We start from the raw sequence: 16,234 nt of genomic DNA, 5'->3' as shown, positions 1-16,234 counted from the left end.
CAAGTGGGGAATCTTAAGAGCTTAGCCATAAAGTTGGTGTTTCAGGAAAATTTCATAGGACACACTTTGTAGATTTTCTTCTGTTTACATTCATTTATTTTTTGTTTGTTTGTTTGTTTTTGATACCAGAGATTGAACCCAGGGGCGCTTAGCCACTGAGCCACATCTCCCAGCCCTTTTGGTTTTTATTTTGAGATGGGATCTCACTAAGTTGGTTAGGGCCTTGCTAGCTTGCTGAGACTGGCTTTGAACTTGCGATCCTCCTAAGTCAGCCTCCTGAGCCTCTGAAATTACAGGTGTGTGCCACTGCACCCAACCCATTTGCCATTTTTAATTTGATTTAGTATATATACTCAACTTGTTTTGGTACTGAGATTGAACCCAGGGATGCTTTACCACGAGCCACATCTCCAACCCCTTTTATTTTTTGAGACTGGATCTCATTGAGTTGCTTAGGGTCTTGCAAAGTTTTGATAAGGCTGGCCTTGAACTTGGAATCCTCCTGCCTCAGCCTCCTGAGTTGCTGGGATTACAGGCATGCACCACCACACCCAGCCCTAGGCTTTTTATTACCTGTTATGAGAAAGCTAAAGTAGGATCCTGGCTTTTTCCAAATTGTAGGACTCTCTAATAAAACTTTCACAAACCCAGCCACTCTGATGGAAATCACTGTATACTACTCACTGCTAACAAAGGAAGAAGCCTTCTTTGCTATGTTAAGGCAATTCGGAGGTACAAGAATCTCCTATGGGATTTTTATGCATAGGTCCGGGAAACCTAAGAGTGGGGTTATGCATCACCCCTTCTCTGCTCTAAGCTGGCACACTGGATCATGGCTTCCTTTCCTGGTGAGTAGGCTTCTTCTGGACCAAGTCCTCCAGGGAATCCTTCTAAGGAGTCATTCTTAAGTTGGCATTCCAGATGAGGTTTAACATCAGTTCTCCTCCTTGATGGGAGAAGAAGAGCTAAGATATTCTGAGAATTACGTGTCTTGAAATGGAATCTGCCAAGTTTAGCCGATATCGTAGGAGTGCAGGCTTGGCCATCATGTGGCTCCTGGCCTTACTAACTGAGTGATAGTGGGCAGGGAATTTAGCTTCTCCAAGCTTCAGCTTTCTTGTTTTTGTTATTGTTGTTGTTTTTAAGTTGTGAAGTGGAAACAAATTGTACCTAATTGAGAATTTTGAGGATTAAATAAAATGATTTTTACAAAGGGCTTAGTATACTGTCTAACCCAAGAGTTCTCAAACTTTGAGTCTCAAAGCCACTTTATACTCATAAAAATTGAGGACCCCAACAAGTTTTTGTTTTTATAGTTTATATGTATTATAAATTAAAACTAAAAGTTTTTATAAATATTTATTAATGTTTAAAATAATAATAAACAACCCACTATATATTAAAATAAACGTTTTATGAAAAATAAGGATTTTTTTTCCTCCAGAGAAAATTTAGTGAGACGAGTAACCTATTTGCTCTGCATTAAATTTGTTGCAGTATCACACATCATGCAGATTCTGGAAAATTCCACTGTGCATATATGAAAGTCTGAGAGTGAAAAAGACAAATAATATTCAGTGATAGTTTGAAATAGTTTTTACTTCATGGACCTCTGACAGTATCTTGGGGCCCTCAGACCATTTGGGAATCATTGGTCTAGCCAATTATAGTAGTTATTATTATACATGGAAACTTTTATAGCTAGTGAGTACTACACAAATGTTAGTGATGAGAATTGTAAGTCATGGCTTCAAAACTTATTATATACATTCATGAAGAGTCCCCAAAACGATTGTACTTTAGAAGAAACTGTGTTTTTCAAACAAATTCTAGCATTACTTAATTGAATTCTTTGAGTTTAAAGGCTCAATTTTTACTTTCAGAAATTTCCTAATTAAATATATTATCATAAAGCTTTCTCCTTTTTTTTCTAGAAGAAAGTCTTTTATTTTTTTCTTCTTCAGAGTAACAGATCTTAGTAGAGAGTTGTAACTAGATATTTACTCTGAAATAACTGACATAATTGGTATGGGGTTTTAGCAGTCCACCAATTGTAAAGAGGAAGTGTGGTCCCATTGTTAACCAGGTTGGGTTTTGTGATTGACAGATCAATTTTGATTTACTGGTTGCAGAGCTTTGACCTAAAACATTTATTACTGTTTAATTCTTAGATACAAGATCATTTAAAGGTTTTTGTTTTGTTTTGTTTTGCTTTGTTTTGTTTTGTTTGCCAGGCATGGTGGCACACGCCTATAATCCCAGAGGCTTGGAAGGCTGAGGCAGGAGAATCATAGGTTCAAAGCCAACCTCAGCAACAGTGAGGTGCTAAGCAACTCAGTGAGACCCTGTCTCTAAATAAAATACAAAACAGGGTTGCGGATGTGACTTGGTTGTCGTCTCGAGTGCCCCTGAGTTCAGTCCTTGGTACCAATAAATAAACAAATAAATAGGCTTTTTGAAATGGGTTTAGACTGTAAAGATTCAAAGTACAGGTGACATAACAAATAACTTATACAAGTTGTCTTAACAAAAATGTATTTTATAGGGTTCACGTCTTTATAAGAGCTATGAATATAGTTTATAACAATACTTGTACTTTGCAGACATATAACCTCTAATTATATCAATTTTCTCCTTTCTCCCACTTTTTCTTTGGGTTGGCTGTGTGTAGACCATGGGGAATTCATATGCTGGGCAACTGAAATCTGCTCGATTTGAGGAAGCTCTCCACAACTCCATAGAAGCCTCGCTCCGATGTAGTAACGTGGTACCACGTCCCATTTTTTCCCAGCTGTACTTGGACCCTGAGCAGCATCCTTTCTCATCTGCAGGTAAGATCCTCAGTCTTAGACATTTCTAGGCTCCTTTAAAAAGAAGTGGGGATTCCAAATCCTGGGAGCTCTGAAATCAATTGGCTAAATATTAGAAAATGCTAGTCTCCCGCTCCTCAGACATTATCTTTCAGAACTATGAATTTTTCTTCTGATTATTTTTCCATAAGCATCTTTTTATTAAAAAGTCACTGATTGCTTTGTTTCTCAGATGTCAAGCCCAAGGTAGAGGATTTGGATAAAGATTTGGTACACCGCTACACTCAAAATGGCACTCTAGATTTTTCTAACAATTTAACCGTTAATGAAATGGAAGATGACGAAGATGATGAAGAAATGTCTGATTCCAACAGCCCACCAATTCCCTATTCACAAAAACCTGCCCCAGAAGGATCTTGCACAACAGACGGTGGGTTTCAGTTTTGTTTTCTTGCTGTTTTCCCCTCTAATATTGGCTGGTCTGTTTCCAGTCATTCCATGCAGTGCTCAAGGCTGGAAACTAGTAATTAGGGAAAGAAATGAGGAGTGGTTATGTTCTCACTCCCATTGCCGACTATGACTTCACAGCAGGTATCTACCCCATTTTATAGATTAAGAGACTGAGATTCATACTTGAATAACTTCTCTGTGAGGACCTGTGCAAAGGCAGGTCTAGACAGGTCAAGGTTTTTCCAGTACTCCATGTACTTCCTGCAAGCATGCTGCTGTCAAGCTGGGTGTAGTAACCCAGGCCTGTAATCCCAGTGACTCAGTAGATGGAGGTAGGAGGATCACAAGTTCAAGACCAGCCTTAGCAAATTAGTGAGGCCCTGAGCAACTCAGCAAGACCCTGTCTCAAAATTTTAAAATAATTAAATAAATAAAAAGAGCTGGAGATATACCTCAGTGGTAAAGTATTCCTGGATTAAATCCCCAGTACCAACAATAACAACAAAAAAAAAAAAAAAAGAAAGAAAGAAATTTTCTGTCTTAGGAAACATTTTAGTATTTCCTTTTTCTCCTTGTTTCCACCCCCACCCCTAAACAAAAATTGAGATATTAGATGCTGTATATTTATCTTTTATGCTTATTTTTAAAGACTTTTAGTTGTAGATGGCAGTACCTTTATTTTATTTATTTATATTTATATGGTGCTGAGGATCAAACCCAGTGCCTCACACATGCTAGGTAAGTGCTCTACCACTGAGCCACAACCCCAGGTCCCTTTTATGCTTATTTATAACACTTATCTAGTGTAGAGGCAAAAAAAATATGATTTTTTATAAATTACAAAATTAAAAATTTATTTATGATAAAAATATAAATAGTAGGATAACCTTGCTTTATTCACTTGTGTCAGCCTTCTCTTCCATCAAAGGTCAGGCTGCATTTTTTAATAAGAAAGCCCTGGTTTCTAACATTTTTGGTATTTTGTGGTTTTGGTGCTATCGTGACTTAAATTCCACTTTCCTCCCTCCATTCAGTTGTGACTTTCTGACCATCAGCCTAATTAATGTGTAGGTTTCACTTTTTCCAGATCAGCTAGCGTGCAATTTTTATAATTAAATTGACATAGACCTGAGATAATGTCAATATATGAATATCTTGGAGAGAAGACATTGGGATGGGAAGAAGAGGGATAAAATCTCAGGACAGTCTCCTTCCAAAGTTTGAAGTGCAAATAATTTGGGATAAGCTAAAGATACAAATATACAAAGCCAGATAAGTAGTTTGCATTGTTTGGGAGTTTTAGTTTCTCTTGACTTCTGCCAACCCTCCTGATAATCTGATAACCAGTAAAGGAGTTAAAATCCCCTACCAAGAGGGTGAAGACCTGAATAAAGCTCCTGCCAGCTTATCTAAGCCTGATTCACTACAAGTGGTCTCTAGCAATTGGTACCATTTTTTGTTTTGTTTTTGTTTTTTTTTTTACTTGGGCCTGCCTTGAAGACATCATTCTTTATGAATTTGTTTCCACTTACTATTGATTCCTTTTGCTCAGTATCTCTCTCTCTCTCTCTTCCTCCTCTCTCTCTCTCTCTCTCTCTCTCTCTCTCTCTCTCTCTCTCTCTCTCTCTCTCTCTCTCCTGGTGTGGGAGATGACCAGCATTGTTTTTACTTATTGGCTTTATATCCATTTTTATGCTGTTTGTCTAACCGAACGATCAAGTCATAATTATCAAATAACAAACTAGAAGTTGAAATAGCACTTGTACTTGTTGAATTCTCATTATGAATCTTGTTATATTGGAGAATTGAGTAGAACCAGAGTAAAAGGTTTATATACCAAGAAATAGGGGAGAAGTTTCCTGTCTCAGGTTATTCTAAGTATGTTTTTAGTTTGCCTTTTGAGATGTCTGACACTGGTATTATTTATGATCAGGTATGGAAAGCTGTTTAGTACCCAGCAAGATATAAACCTAGTGGTCTAAGGTAGCAAGTATTTCTTAAATTTTAAAACATGAGAACATAAGAAGTATATAGGAAGTGCAGTCATTATTTTAAAGATAAAGGAAATGCAGTTTTCTGAGAACAAAAAACTATCCCCAATACCAAGCAGGAGACTGAAATTCCAAGACAATCTGAAGGCAGAGTTCTGTATCTTCTACTGTAGTTTCTTATAATTAGCATCCATTATCCATTTTCCCCTCTTAATTCACCTGGCGTGGCAATTCAAACCAACAGTAGTTTATAATTTGATTATTTTTGGCTTATGTAACTTTTTTCAGTCTGGCTTATTCTAAAATAATTCTAAGAATCTTCATACTCAATGGGAAAAACATCTCTTGAGAATTTCCTTATAAAAATGGCAGCAAAATAGGACAATATAACAAATGCTTGGACTTGTTGCAACTCATCATCTTCCCTAGGTGGGAAAATTCTCTATTTACCTAAGGCTTAAAGGAAGGTAAAGCTATTTTTAGAGGCAATTTAGATAAGCAGATATTAACACCTGACTGATTGCTGGGGGTTACCATTCAGATGTAAATTTTGGTTGCTAATTTCTTATGTAAATTATTGGAATAGTGTAGGTTCCTATCCTGCTGGGAGGCAGTTGATTGTCTAAAGGGGTGAAGGGCAACCAAATTTTAGGCCTCCAAATACTGCTTTGATTACTTTGGTTTGTGTTTACAGCTGTTTCAGTAAACTTCCCCTCCCCCTTTTGTTGATTCTGTAACCTTCAAGTTGGAGATAATTGAAGAATGCAAATTGTTTCTGTGAAGTGAAAACCTTGGCTAGTTTCTTAAGAAAATGCAGGTGAAGTTTATTAAAAAAGGACCCTCTACTATTAGTTCCCCCTCCCATTTTTAAATTAAAATTATCTGCTCTACAAGAGCTTTGCTTTTAGGACAGCATTTTAGAATTACTCTCAGAAAATGAAATTATTTTGGAGGCAAGTTTGTGAATGTATCCCATGTAGATAACCTATCTTTCTTTCCTTGTTTACAATAAACAGACTTTGAGCCTTCCTTAGGGAACTCTGAGCCCAATCTACTAGTAGTCTCTAAAGAATGATCAAATTAGCCATTGAGAATAACTTCAGATGTAATTCAGAATTAACCTTGCAAAGGAGTACAAAGGTTTCTTTTCATTCAGTTTGAGGTTTTAATTGAGATTTAATATCTGATATTTATTAGATTAACAATCTGACATATTTCTAATAGTGGGAATGTTTAACTACTTGCCACACTGGGTATTAGGATCCTACAGGTCTTGAAATCTAATCACATTTCATAGTTTCTATAGCTATCCACTCTACAGACATAGCTTATTTTCAGTTAAAAAAAAAAAGATAAATAATGCTGTCAGCATAATGTTTTTTCTTTTCTAGGGATTCGTGATGATAATGTATATAATTATATCTGATTTAAAACTCAACAATGAGGGTTTGGAGGAAACAATCTGTAAATATATGTTTACAGCAAAACACCAACCCCTTGGCAGGTGAACTTATTCTCAAAATAACTACAAACTGAACTGAGGAAACTTTCCTTGGTTTTGTAACCATTTTTGGCCCCCAAATGAATTTTTTCTTAACCCCATTTTAAACTCAATTGTTGTCTTCCCTTTTTCTCCTATTTTATTCTTAATTACATTGCCTGTGTGAAAAAAAGATAAAATAGGACTATTTATTTTATAAAATAGACTTTATGTTGCTCAGAGGATTCCAGTTTCAGACATTGGGAGCTCTTTCTGTTAGTTCTTGTGTCTTTTTACCAACCTCCATCATTGTGGAGTGGTTATTTTCTTTAAATCACAAAATTGGAAATTTTCTCTTCTCATTGTCACAGGCATGTGACACATGAAATGTGCTTTTAATGTATAAAAATCACAGTGGATAGCAGCAAAGGATGGGGGCATCAAGGAGAATCTGATAATTCACATTGCGATTATTCTTGCAGTATATTTTTAAGAGAAGGCTAGATAGAACACATAGAATTCAGTCATTGCTTAGTAATTATTACTTTTGACCTCTAGGTGTCCTCATACCATAAATAAGAAACCCCTCAAAGGCTGAAATACTCAAAAACTATTTGGGCTTCTTCATTTGAATGGACTATGTAGTCAGTCCATTGGGGGGGGGGGGACATTTTTAGTTGTAGGTGGACACAATACCTTTATTTATTTTTTAAATTTTTTAAAGTTGTAGTTGGACACAATACCTTTATTTTATTTATTTATTTTCATGTGGTGCTGAGGATCAAACCCAGTGCCTCACACATGCTAGGCAAGTGCTCTGCCACCAAGCCACAACCCCAGCCCTGTGTAGTAGTCCATTTTTGCCAGAGAAAATCACTCTGAAATATTTCTTCCCTTGAAAATCCAGTTTGCTTTAGGTATTCTCCACACTGTTCTGGATTCTATCCCCATTTAGCCAAGAACCAAAATTGTACTTTCCCTCCTTAATCTCAATTTTGCTACAATGTATTGCTTAGAAATCTCATCAGAAATGTCACTCTCTAAGCATGGATTGATTGCCTTTGTGGCTTGCAACAACTTGCATTTTTTTAAGTGGTATCTCACCATATTGCCCAGGCTAACTTCAAATTCCTGGACTCAAGTGATCCCCCTGTCTCAACCACCAAAGTAACTGGGACTGTAGCCAAAAACTACACTGTCTTTAGCCACTGTGCCTGGCTAAAAACTTGAACTTTAAGAACCCATCAGCAATAGGTGGATAATGATAGTCCTGTGGTTGTCAGGGCCTGGTGTATCAAATGCTCCACAGATAATTCAGCCTAAAATGGGCACAGAGAAGTCAGGTAATAAAACCCAGCTGGAATAGTCAAGGAAGTGATTATTTAAGAGTGTTCTATATCCGAATGGGCACAGATAAAACATTATGAATCAGAGACCTACTAATGAGGTTGAAGTGCATCTAATCTGGAGTGAAGAGACTGTAGTTCTGGGTCCCACAGTTTCTGGTTTGTGGACATTTGACCATCGACCATTTTCTAACCTTTTTGAGCCATTTCCTCATTTACATATTAATGATATTAGAATAGATCAATGTTCCACAAATCTCTTAGAAACTTTTGAACTTCTTGGGAGTTCAAAGTTTATGTCATTGCATTGCATGTGATGAAGACTTGATTTTAAGTAGAAAACATTTATTTTAGATGAGCATATTAATATACTTTTATATTCATACAGTACAAGAAAAATTGTCTAATTTTGTGATTCAATAATTGTTGTTTAGCTGGACATGGTGGTACACACCTGTTATCCCAGTGGCTCAGGAGGCTGAGATAGAAGGATCAGGAGTTCAAAGGTAGCCTCAGCAACTTAGCAAGGCCCCAAGCAACTCAGCAAGATCGTATCTCTAAATAAAATGTAAAAAGGACTGGGAATGTGACCCAGTGGTTAAACATCTCTGGGTTCAATCCCTGGTACCAAAATTAAATAAATAAATAAATGTTATTTAATTTAAATTGAATGTGTAAGAAAAAGCTCATTGTGTTGGAAAATTAAAAAATGAAATATACTGCATTTGAGGGGGGCCAGATATATTGACATGTTTTCCAGCATTTTTTAAAAAAAAGTAAAATTCTACTTTTAATACTAAAGTTCTACATTTTAGGGTGCAAAAGATATTTAAATTTATTTTTACAATTTTTGTATTTTTGCTGTATGAAATGAGGAAGTTTTAAACTGCTGTTTGCAGGAAATTTTCTATTGAATGAAATAGTGTTTTCTTTCATTATAAAAAAAACAAACTGGACCATAATCACTAAATTTCTTAGTTACATATAGTAGTAGGTTTTTTTGTGTCCTAGAAATGTATTGGTGCATTTTATATAATCTTATAATTTGATGAAGGGCAGGGAATTAATGTAACTTCTGTGTCTATCAATGAGCATATTCAGGTATATTTGTAAAATCACTTTTTTGTTCATTAACACAGTGTTAGGTGAACTTCTTGTCCTTAACCAACAGCTCATTATGAATATAAATTAAGCAACATGTCAATACATATGATAGATGGGTTGAAAGTGTGACTCAGTGGCAGAGCACTGGCCTGTCCTGCCTGGGGCCATAGATTCAATCCCCCAGCACTGCTAAATAAATAAATAAATACCCATAGGATCAATCAATTACAACTGGAAATAAAAGCAATTTGAAATTGTATAGTAGCCAAAACCACACGATGATGTGGGGTTTGTCTGAATGAGTTATGAGCTCATTCAGCTGGTTTCCAGTAACCCTACATGTGTTGGATAAAAGGTTGTCAGAACATTCTGTTTTAAAATAGGACATTAGAGGGGCAGGAGTTAGAGCTCAGAAGTAGAGTGGTTGCCTCGCACATGTGAGGCACTGGGTTCAATCCTCAGCACCACATAAAAATAAATAAAGTAAATATATTTTAAAAATAAAATTAAAATAGGACATTAGAATAATCGACTAGTTTTTAGAAATTGATTATGATGTGTATTTAAATTTCACTTACAATTCTCAAGTATCTTGTAACACCCTTCGGAATCTCTGGAAGTGGCGATAACCGCTTATTGAGAAATGTTGTGCCAGATGATCTTGTGATTCCATGTAATTCCATGTAATTTTTTTGTTCTAAAAAAATTTATAGTAATTTTCAAATTGGTGTAGATTTGTATTTTCCATCTAGTCTTTTCTTTCTAAATTGGGTGGGTCAAAGTTGTACAAAGATGGCATTACTACTTTTTATTGGCAGGTAGCTTCTCAAGCATCCTATTTCCCATTATTAGTATGCTTCCCATGTCCTGCGTCATTGAACATGACTGGACTCATTATGTAACTCTGTGCAAATTCCCTGACCTTTTTGGAGACTCAGTTTCTTCACCTATGAGGAGAGTTACTAGAGCTGTTGAGAAAGTTAAATAAGGTAATCTATATGATGTTTACAATGTACTTGGCTTATGGTAAGTACTCCAAAAATTTTAGCTGCCATCAACAACACCCTCCCCATCCTCATCAGTTCCTAAGTTCCCTAAACTTATGAGTGCTGTTCCTTAATGAGGATACAAGAAACAAAATTTTGGGGGTTTTCATATATCCAAAGGCTCTCAGAAATGTTTCTCAACTGAATAAAGTAATAGGGCTCACCCATCTATAAATGACTATTTTTCTAATAAATGTAGATGATATTATCAATAATAAAATGCAGATTCATTTAAAATTGGTAAAGAACTCATAGTAACTTTTAAAAAAAATTAGTTGTAGATGGACACAATACCTTTATTTTATTTATTTTTATGCGGTGCTGAGGATCAAACTTGGTGCCTCGAACATGGTAGGCAAGCACTCTACCACTGAGCTACAGCCTCAGCCCATAGTAACTTTTTTTAGATACTTTTATTTTATTTTATTTTATTAATTTTTATGTAATGCTGAGGATTGAACCCAGTGAGATTATATCAGTGTTCCCCAATCCCATAGTATGTCACGCTAGACCAGCACTCTACCACTGACCTACAACTCCAGCCCCTCATAGTAACCTTTGTATAATACATTTTTTTATCATGAACTCTAAAATAAATTGATTTTTTTAAATGATAAAACTTGAAATGGTTAAGCCCCATTGTATTTATCATTATACAATTTCTTCTGTTAGCTTTTTTCAATTTCATTTTACCTGCTTTTGAGATCCAATGATCCAAACCATGTGACAGATTTATATATACCACAGGCGTGTACAATGTTTTGATGGAGTTTTCTTTTTTCTCTCTCTCATATGCTAATGATGGCATCTAAGTATTTGTTGATGTTTAGTTAAAATTGATTCTGGAAGATTCTACGTAGTTCTTCCCTACTTGGTACTGAGCAATGATGATGGTATTCCCCCCAGGTTGTGTGTAGAGAGTTAGGTATGCATCCTTCATTTTTTCACAGCTCCCTGAAATAGCATTTATCATACGTGTATTCAGTCTCTTGTTGAGAGATACCCAACTGAAACTAGCTTGGGGTGAAAAAACAAAAAAGAAACTAGCTTAGGTAAAATGAAATTATTGGAAGAATTTCAAAGCAAAAAGGTTTCATGACCAAACCACGGAAAGGCAGATACAACTGAGTTTCAGGGATCCAAAAATTGCTAGACTTTCCTCCCCCAGCCTCCTGTCTATGCTGATGGACTTCTCACTAGCAGAGCAGACTGAACTATGTTCTCCCTGACTCCATGTTCAGAATCCTTAGGGAAAATCTTTGGTCTGGTTTATGTCAGGTGACCACATATGGACCAATCAAGTGTAGCCAGAAAGGTAAACTATTAAAGTGGCCCAGCTTGAATCAGGTGCCAGTTCCAGGTCAATCTGGAATATCACAACTTTCCAGGGGATCACATGACTAGAGTACAGGGAGGATCATTTCCCAGAAGATGTGCTACAGAACAATAGCTGTGTCTTCTATAAGGATCGTGTTCAGGATTATTGATTCCTTTGCATTCTTCTGACTATAGTACAAGTACTTAAAAATATATATTTTGTCCAATTCTGTATCCTGAGGCCTAGGAAGAATCTGTTGCAAATATTTAATAAATGATGAACTAAATAACTAGTGTAATAATACATTAGTATACAAAGTGGTTATATAAAGTCATATCAGAGCTAGTGAAAAGAATCTAACAGCTTCTGAATACTAGTTCTGACCCCTTTATGAATTACCAAACTCTGAGGTTCCATCTTTTCCTCCATAAAATTGAGAGCATCTCTTTCAATGATTATCCCATTTAGATAAATAACTCTGTGTTGAAAGTAAAATTATCATGTGCACATAAGAATTACATGCACATTTTACACAATGGAGTATTACTCTGCATTAAGAAATGACAAAATCATAGAATTTGGAGGGAAATGGATGGTATTAGAGCAGATTATGCTAAGTGAAGCTAGCCAATCCCTTAAAAACAAATGCCAAATGTCTCCTTTGATATAAGGAGAGTAGCTAAGAACAGAGTAGGGACAAAGAGCATGAGAAGAAGATTAACATTAAACAGGGATGAGAGGTGGGAGGGAAAGGGAGAGAGAAGGGAAACTGCATGTAAATGGAAGGAGACCCTCAGGGGTATACAAAATTACATACAAGAGGAAGTGAGGGGAAAGGAGGAAAAATATAAGGGGGAGAAATGAATTACAGTAGAGGGGGTAGAGAGAGAAGAGGGGAGGGGAGGGGGGAGGGGGGATAGTAGAGGATAGGAAAGGCAGCAGAATACAACAGACACCAGAATGGCAATATGTAAATCAATGGTTGTGCAACTGATGTGATTCTGCAATCTGTATGTGGGGTAAAAATGGGAGCGCATATCCCACTTGAATCAAAGTGTGAAATATGATATATCAAGAACTATGTAATGTTTTGAACAACCTACAATAAAAATTAATTAAAAAAAAAAAAAGAATTACATGCACATTTCAAAGTATGCTGCATATTTATCATTGCCTTATTTATGGACCAGAAACTATAGAATTGTCATTTTAGCTAAACTAGGTGGAAATATCTCCTTTTAGTGTCTTTTTAGCTCTATTCAGAGGGATGCATGTGATAGATTTGTCTTCTGGTGCGACAATACAGACTTTAATTTTAGTCCTTAATACAGATTACTCTCCCAAAGGGTGATAAGAAATACCTGCTGCCAAATAGTTTACTGTGTCTTTGTTTTGTTTTGTCTTTTTTTTTTTTTTCTTACTTTTTTTTTTTTTTTTTTTTTTTTTTTTTTTTTTAGGTTTTTGTCAAGCAGGGAAAGATTTGCGTTTGGTATCACTGTGCATGGAACAAATCGACATTCCAGCAGGATTCCTCCTGGTAGGGGCCAAGTCTCCCAATCTTCCTGAACACATTCTAGTTTGTGCTGTAGACAAGCGATTTCTACCAGATGATCATGGGAAAAATGCACTTTTAGGTGAGTAATTCATGCCTGTAAAATTCCTTCCAGAAGGAGGAAATTAAAATACAAGTGTATTTAAAAATTCCACAGAATTAAAAACATACATATCACAGGATTAGTTAGCACTTACATTGTTTAGTTCAAGTATGGAACTATTTTTAGTAACTTTTAAAAATTAGTTTACATTTGTAAATTTTTTTTAAGAGAGAGAGAGAATTTTAATATTTATTTATTAGCTTTCAGCGGACACAACATCTTTGTTTGTATGTGGTGCTGAGGATCGAACCTGGGCTGCACGCATGCCAGGCGAGCGCGCTACCGCTTGAGCCACATCCCCAGCCCCTACATTCGTAAATTTTGAAGCCCTTAATTAAGAGATTTTTTGATCAAATGCTAAAATACAGTATACAGTTTGTCAAAAATTAATATTTTAGGTCTGGGAGTATAGCTCAGTGGAAAGTGCTTGCCTGTCATGCTTGGGCTTGATCCCTGACATTGCAAAAATATTAATATTTTATAAAATGAAGTGGAATTTACTCTGTATAGTCATCCATCTGAACCTGATGGCAACTCTGAACTATTTTTCTGTGGATTATCCACTTTTTAAACCAATTGTAGTTTTTCCATACTACCCATTATTCCTACCCTACTTGAAGGATGTGATTCTAATTTTATATTTAGCATTAGTTCTCCTAAAGTAACGAAGGGGATATAAAGTATATAAAATGTATAACCTTATATCAGAATTGTTTAACTTTCTCTTATGACTTAGACTCTGAGTTTTTCATGGTATAGCTTCTCAACATTATAAGAATAACAAAAAGTTGATTTAAAAACTTATTTTTAATAATTGAAAAGACAAGATGACATATGAAGTTTATTGCCTTTTTGCTACTGTGTTTCTCTAGAGTTGTTTTTGTTTCTCATAATTTCTTTTATTTAAGTGGAATCAGATGTTTTAGGCACAAGTATCAATAGAAAGAATAGAGAAGAGGGCAAAGATTCAAGTATTGTATTGATTGTGTGGTGATTTGGTTTGTTTAGTTTGATTCATTCTTCTTATTAAACTATGTCATCAGAAAATCTAGAAATATATCAATATATTGAGTTACAAAGTGACTCTGTACATGTTTTATGAATGTTTCTTAAATTGCAGTTCAGAGGCATCTCTTGGTTCATAGAAAAAGAAGGAATAATTTTTCTTTTTTTTTTGGAGGGAGGATACTAGGGATTTAACCCAGGTGTGTTTTACCATTGGGCTACATCCCCAGCAGTTTTATATTTTTTATTTTGAGACAAGGTCTCACTAAGTTGCTGAGGGTCTCACTAAGTTTCCCAGGCTGGCCTATAACTTGAGATCCTTCTGCCTCAGCCTCCTGAGTCCCTGGGATTACAGTATCTAGCAGAAGTGATTATTTTTACTATTCTTAAGGCCCTTCAAAAAAGAATGTGGTCATTTTTTTTCTCAGTAGAATTTAGAAAATGCTTTAATATAAAAGTCTAATGGCAAAGCTTATACATTGCACTAACTTAACAAAGAAGGTCCAACTATGTGTTCATTCATTTGTCCAGCAGTATTTACTCAAATGTACTATATGACAGAAATCATGCTAGACTATGATGTAGAGGTGCAAAACTTATAAGGCACAATCCTTTCTCTCACAGAGCTTAAGGTTAGTTGGTGATATAGAACAACTTTGAAAGACAACTTTAGCATTTTAAAACATTACATCTCATCTAATGGAACAGATCAGATGTGGATCTGACTACAAACATTGAAAAATCTCTCCAGACACCTTTTGCTCAGTGATTCTCCATGGCTAGAAGAATCCTGTTGGAACACATTAAGGCAAAGTTAAGAAAACACCATCAGGATACTTCACAGTCCTGCATAATCAGAAATATGAGACAAAGTCTATGGGCTTTAGAATCAGAACTGAGTTTAAAGCCCAGATTTGCCTCCTAGTACTTTAGGAAGTCTCAGATTTCTCATTCATGTAAAAGGGCCAATAATGCCTACCCTTGCAGTGTTGTACAGATCAAATGAGATGATGTATAAGGCACCTATCCTGCACAGTACCCAGCATATATTATTTATTCTTCAAATAGTAGTTGTTCTGCTGTCATATTTATTAAATATCTTTATAGACTTGGAACTTTATTACTTTCTCTAGCCTTATAAATGGATATATTTTTCCACCAGCCACTTCTCCATGGGAAAATGTAGTGCAACAACAATACGGTAAAAGGTTTTTCTTAGATACGCACATTGTTGAGATTTTTAAATATTCAGTACTCTGTTCTCCAAAAGTTAACATTCATTCAATATGATAGATGATTTTAATATATGCTAAGATAGAGAGGGAAAATTTTTAAGATTTGGATATTCTAGAATCACTGTCCAATATCAATGTGTCTGCATTTTTATATAAATTATGCAGATTCCACAGATTTGAGGGAGTTTATTTTTAAATATATTGATCTAGCTGGCAGTTCATATGCCCCAGGTGTATCATGTGATTAGAAGACTTGATTTCCAGAAAAACTAGAAAGATAATTTCAGCTGTTAGGTGTTTTCCCACATCGTACTAGGGATTGAGCCCAGAGGGGCTTTCCCATTGTACTATATCCCCAACCCCTTTTTATTTTAGATAGGATCTTGGTAAGTTGCTGAATCTGACCTCAAACTTGCTATCCTCCTGCCTCAGCGTCCCAAATTGCTGGCATTATAGGCATGTGCCACCGTGCCCGGCAGAGGTGTTGTTTTTTATTACAAATGTTAGCAAGAACTTGGAGCAGTTTAAAATCTCTCTTAAACTAAAGCTAATGCTGAAACTACACAGAGTATCCAAAATGAATTGTAGTAGACATCTGACTCTCAGGTTGCTAACTATCATCATTACTGTGAAGGTTCTCTTTGCGGATTATCCAGACCCATGGCTTTCTTCCCTCTTCATGTTTTTGCATTTCACCTCAGAGAATATTCACAAAGGAAAGATAAAGACAAAACTCAACCTCAGTAGCTTGTTCAATCTAATTCTCACACTAATCATTTCTCAACTATCTGGAC

The 16,234-nt window shown here is 35.7% G+C and overlaps 1 protein-coding gene across 1 annotated transcript in view; it reads left to right on the top strand.

Annotated features, from left to right (window-relative positions):
* The window catches only part of Greb1l (GREB1 like retinoic acid receptor coactivator), a 250,854-nt gene that overhangs the window by 130,356 nt on the left and 104,264 nt on the right, over positions 1 to 16,234 (top strand). The window contains exons 4-6 of the mRNA XM_076837400.2: positions 2,672 to 2,831; positions 3,043 to 3,240; positions 13,003 to 13,179. Coding sequence (XP_076693515.2) covers positions 2,675 to 2,831; positions 3,043 to 3,240; positions 13,003 to 13,179 — 532 coding nt within the window. The 5' untranslated portion in view covers positions 2,672 to 2,674. The remainder of the gene's footprint in view (positions 1 to 2,671; positions 2,832 to 3,042; positions 3,241 to 13,002; positions 13,180 to 16,234) is intronic.

Source organism: Callospermophilus lateralis, chromosome 17 (assembly GCF_048772815.1).
Source record: "Callospermophilus lateralis isolate mCalLat2 chromosome 17, mCalLat2.hap1, whole genome shotgun sequence".
Taxonomy (NCBI): Eukaryota; Metazoa; Chordata; class Mammalia; order Rodentia; family Sciuridae; genus Callospermophilus; species Callospermophilus lateralis.
The sequence above is the reverse complement of the archived record's forward strand: the minus strand, read 5'-3'. Positions and strand labels throughout refer to the sequence as shown.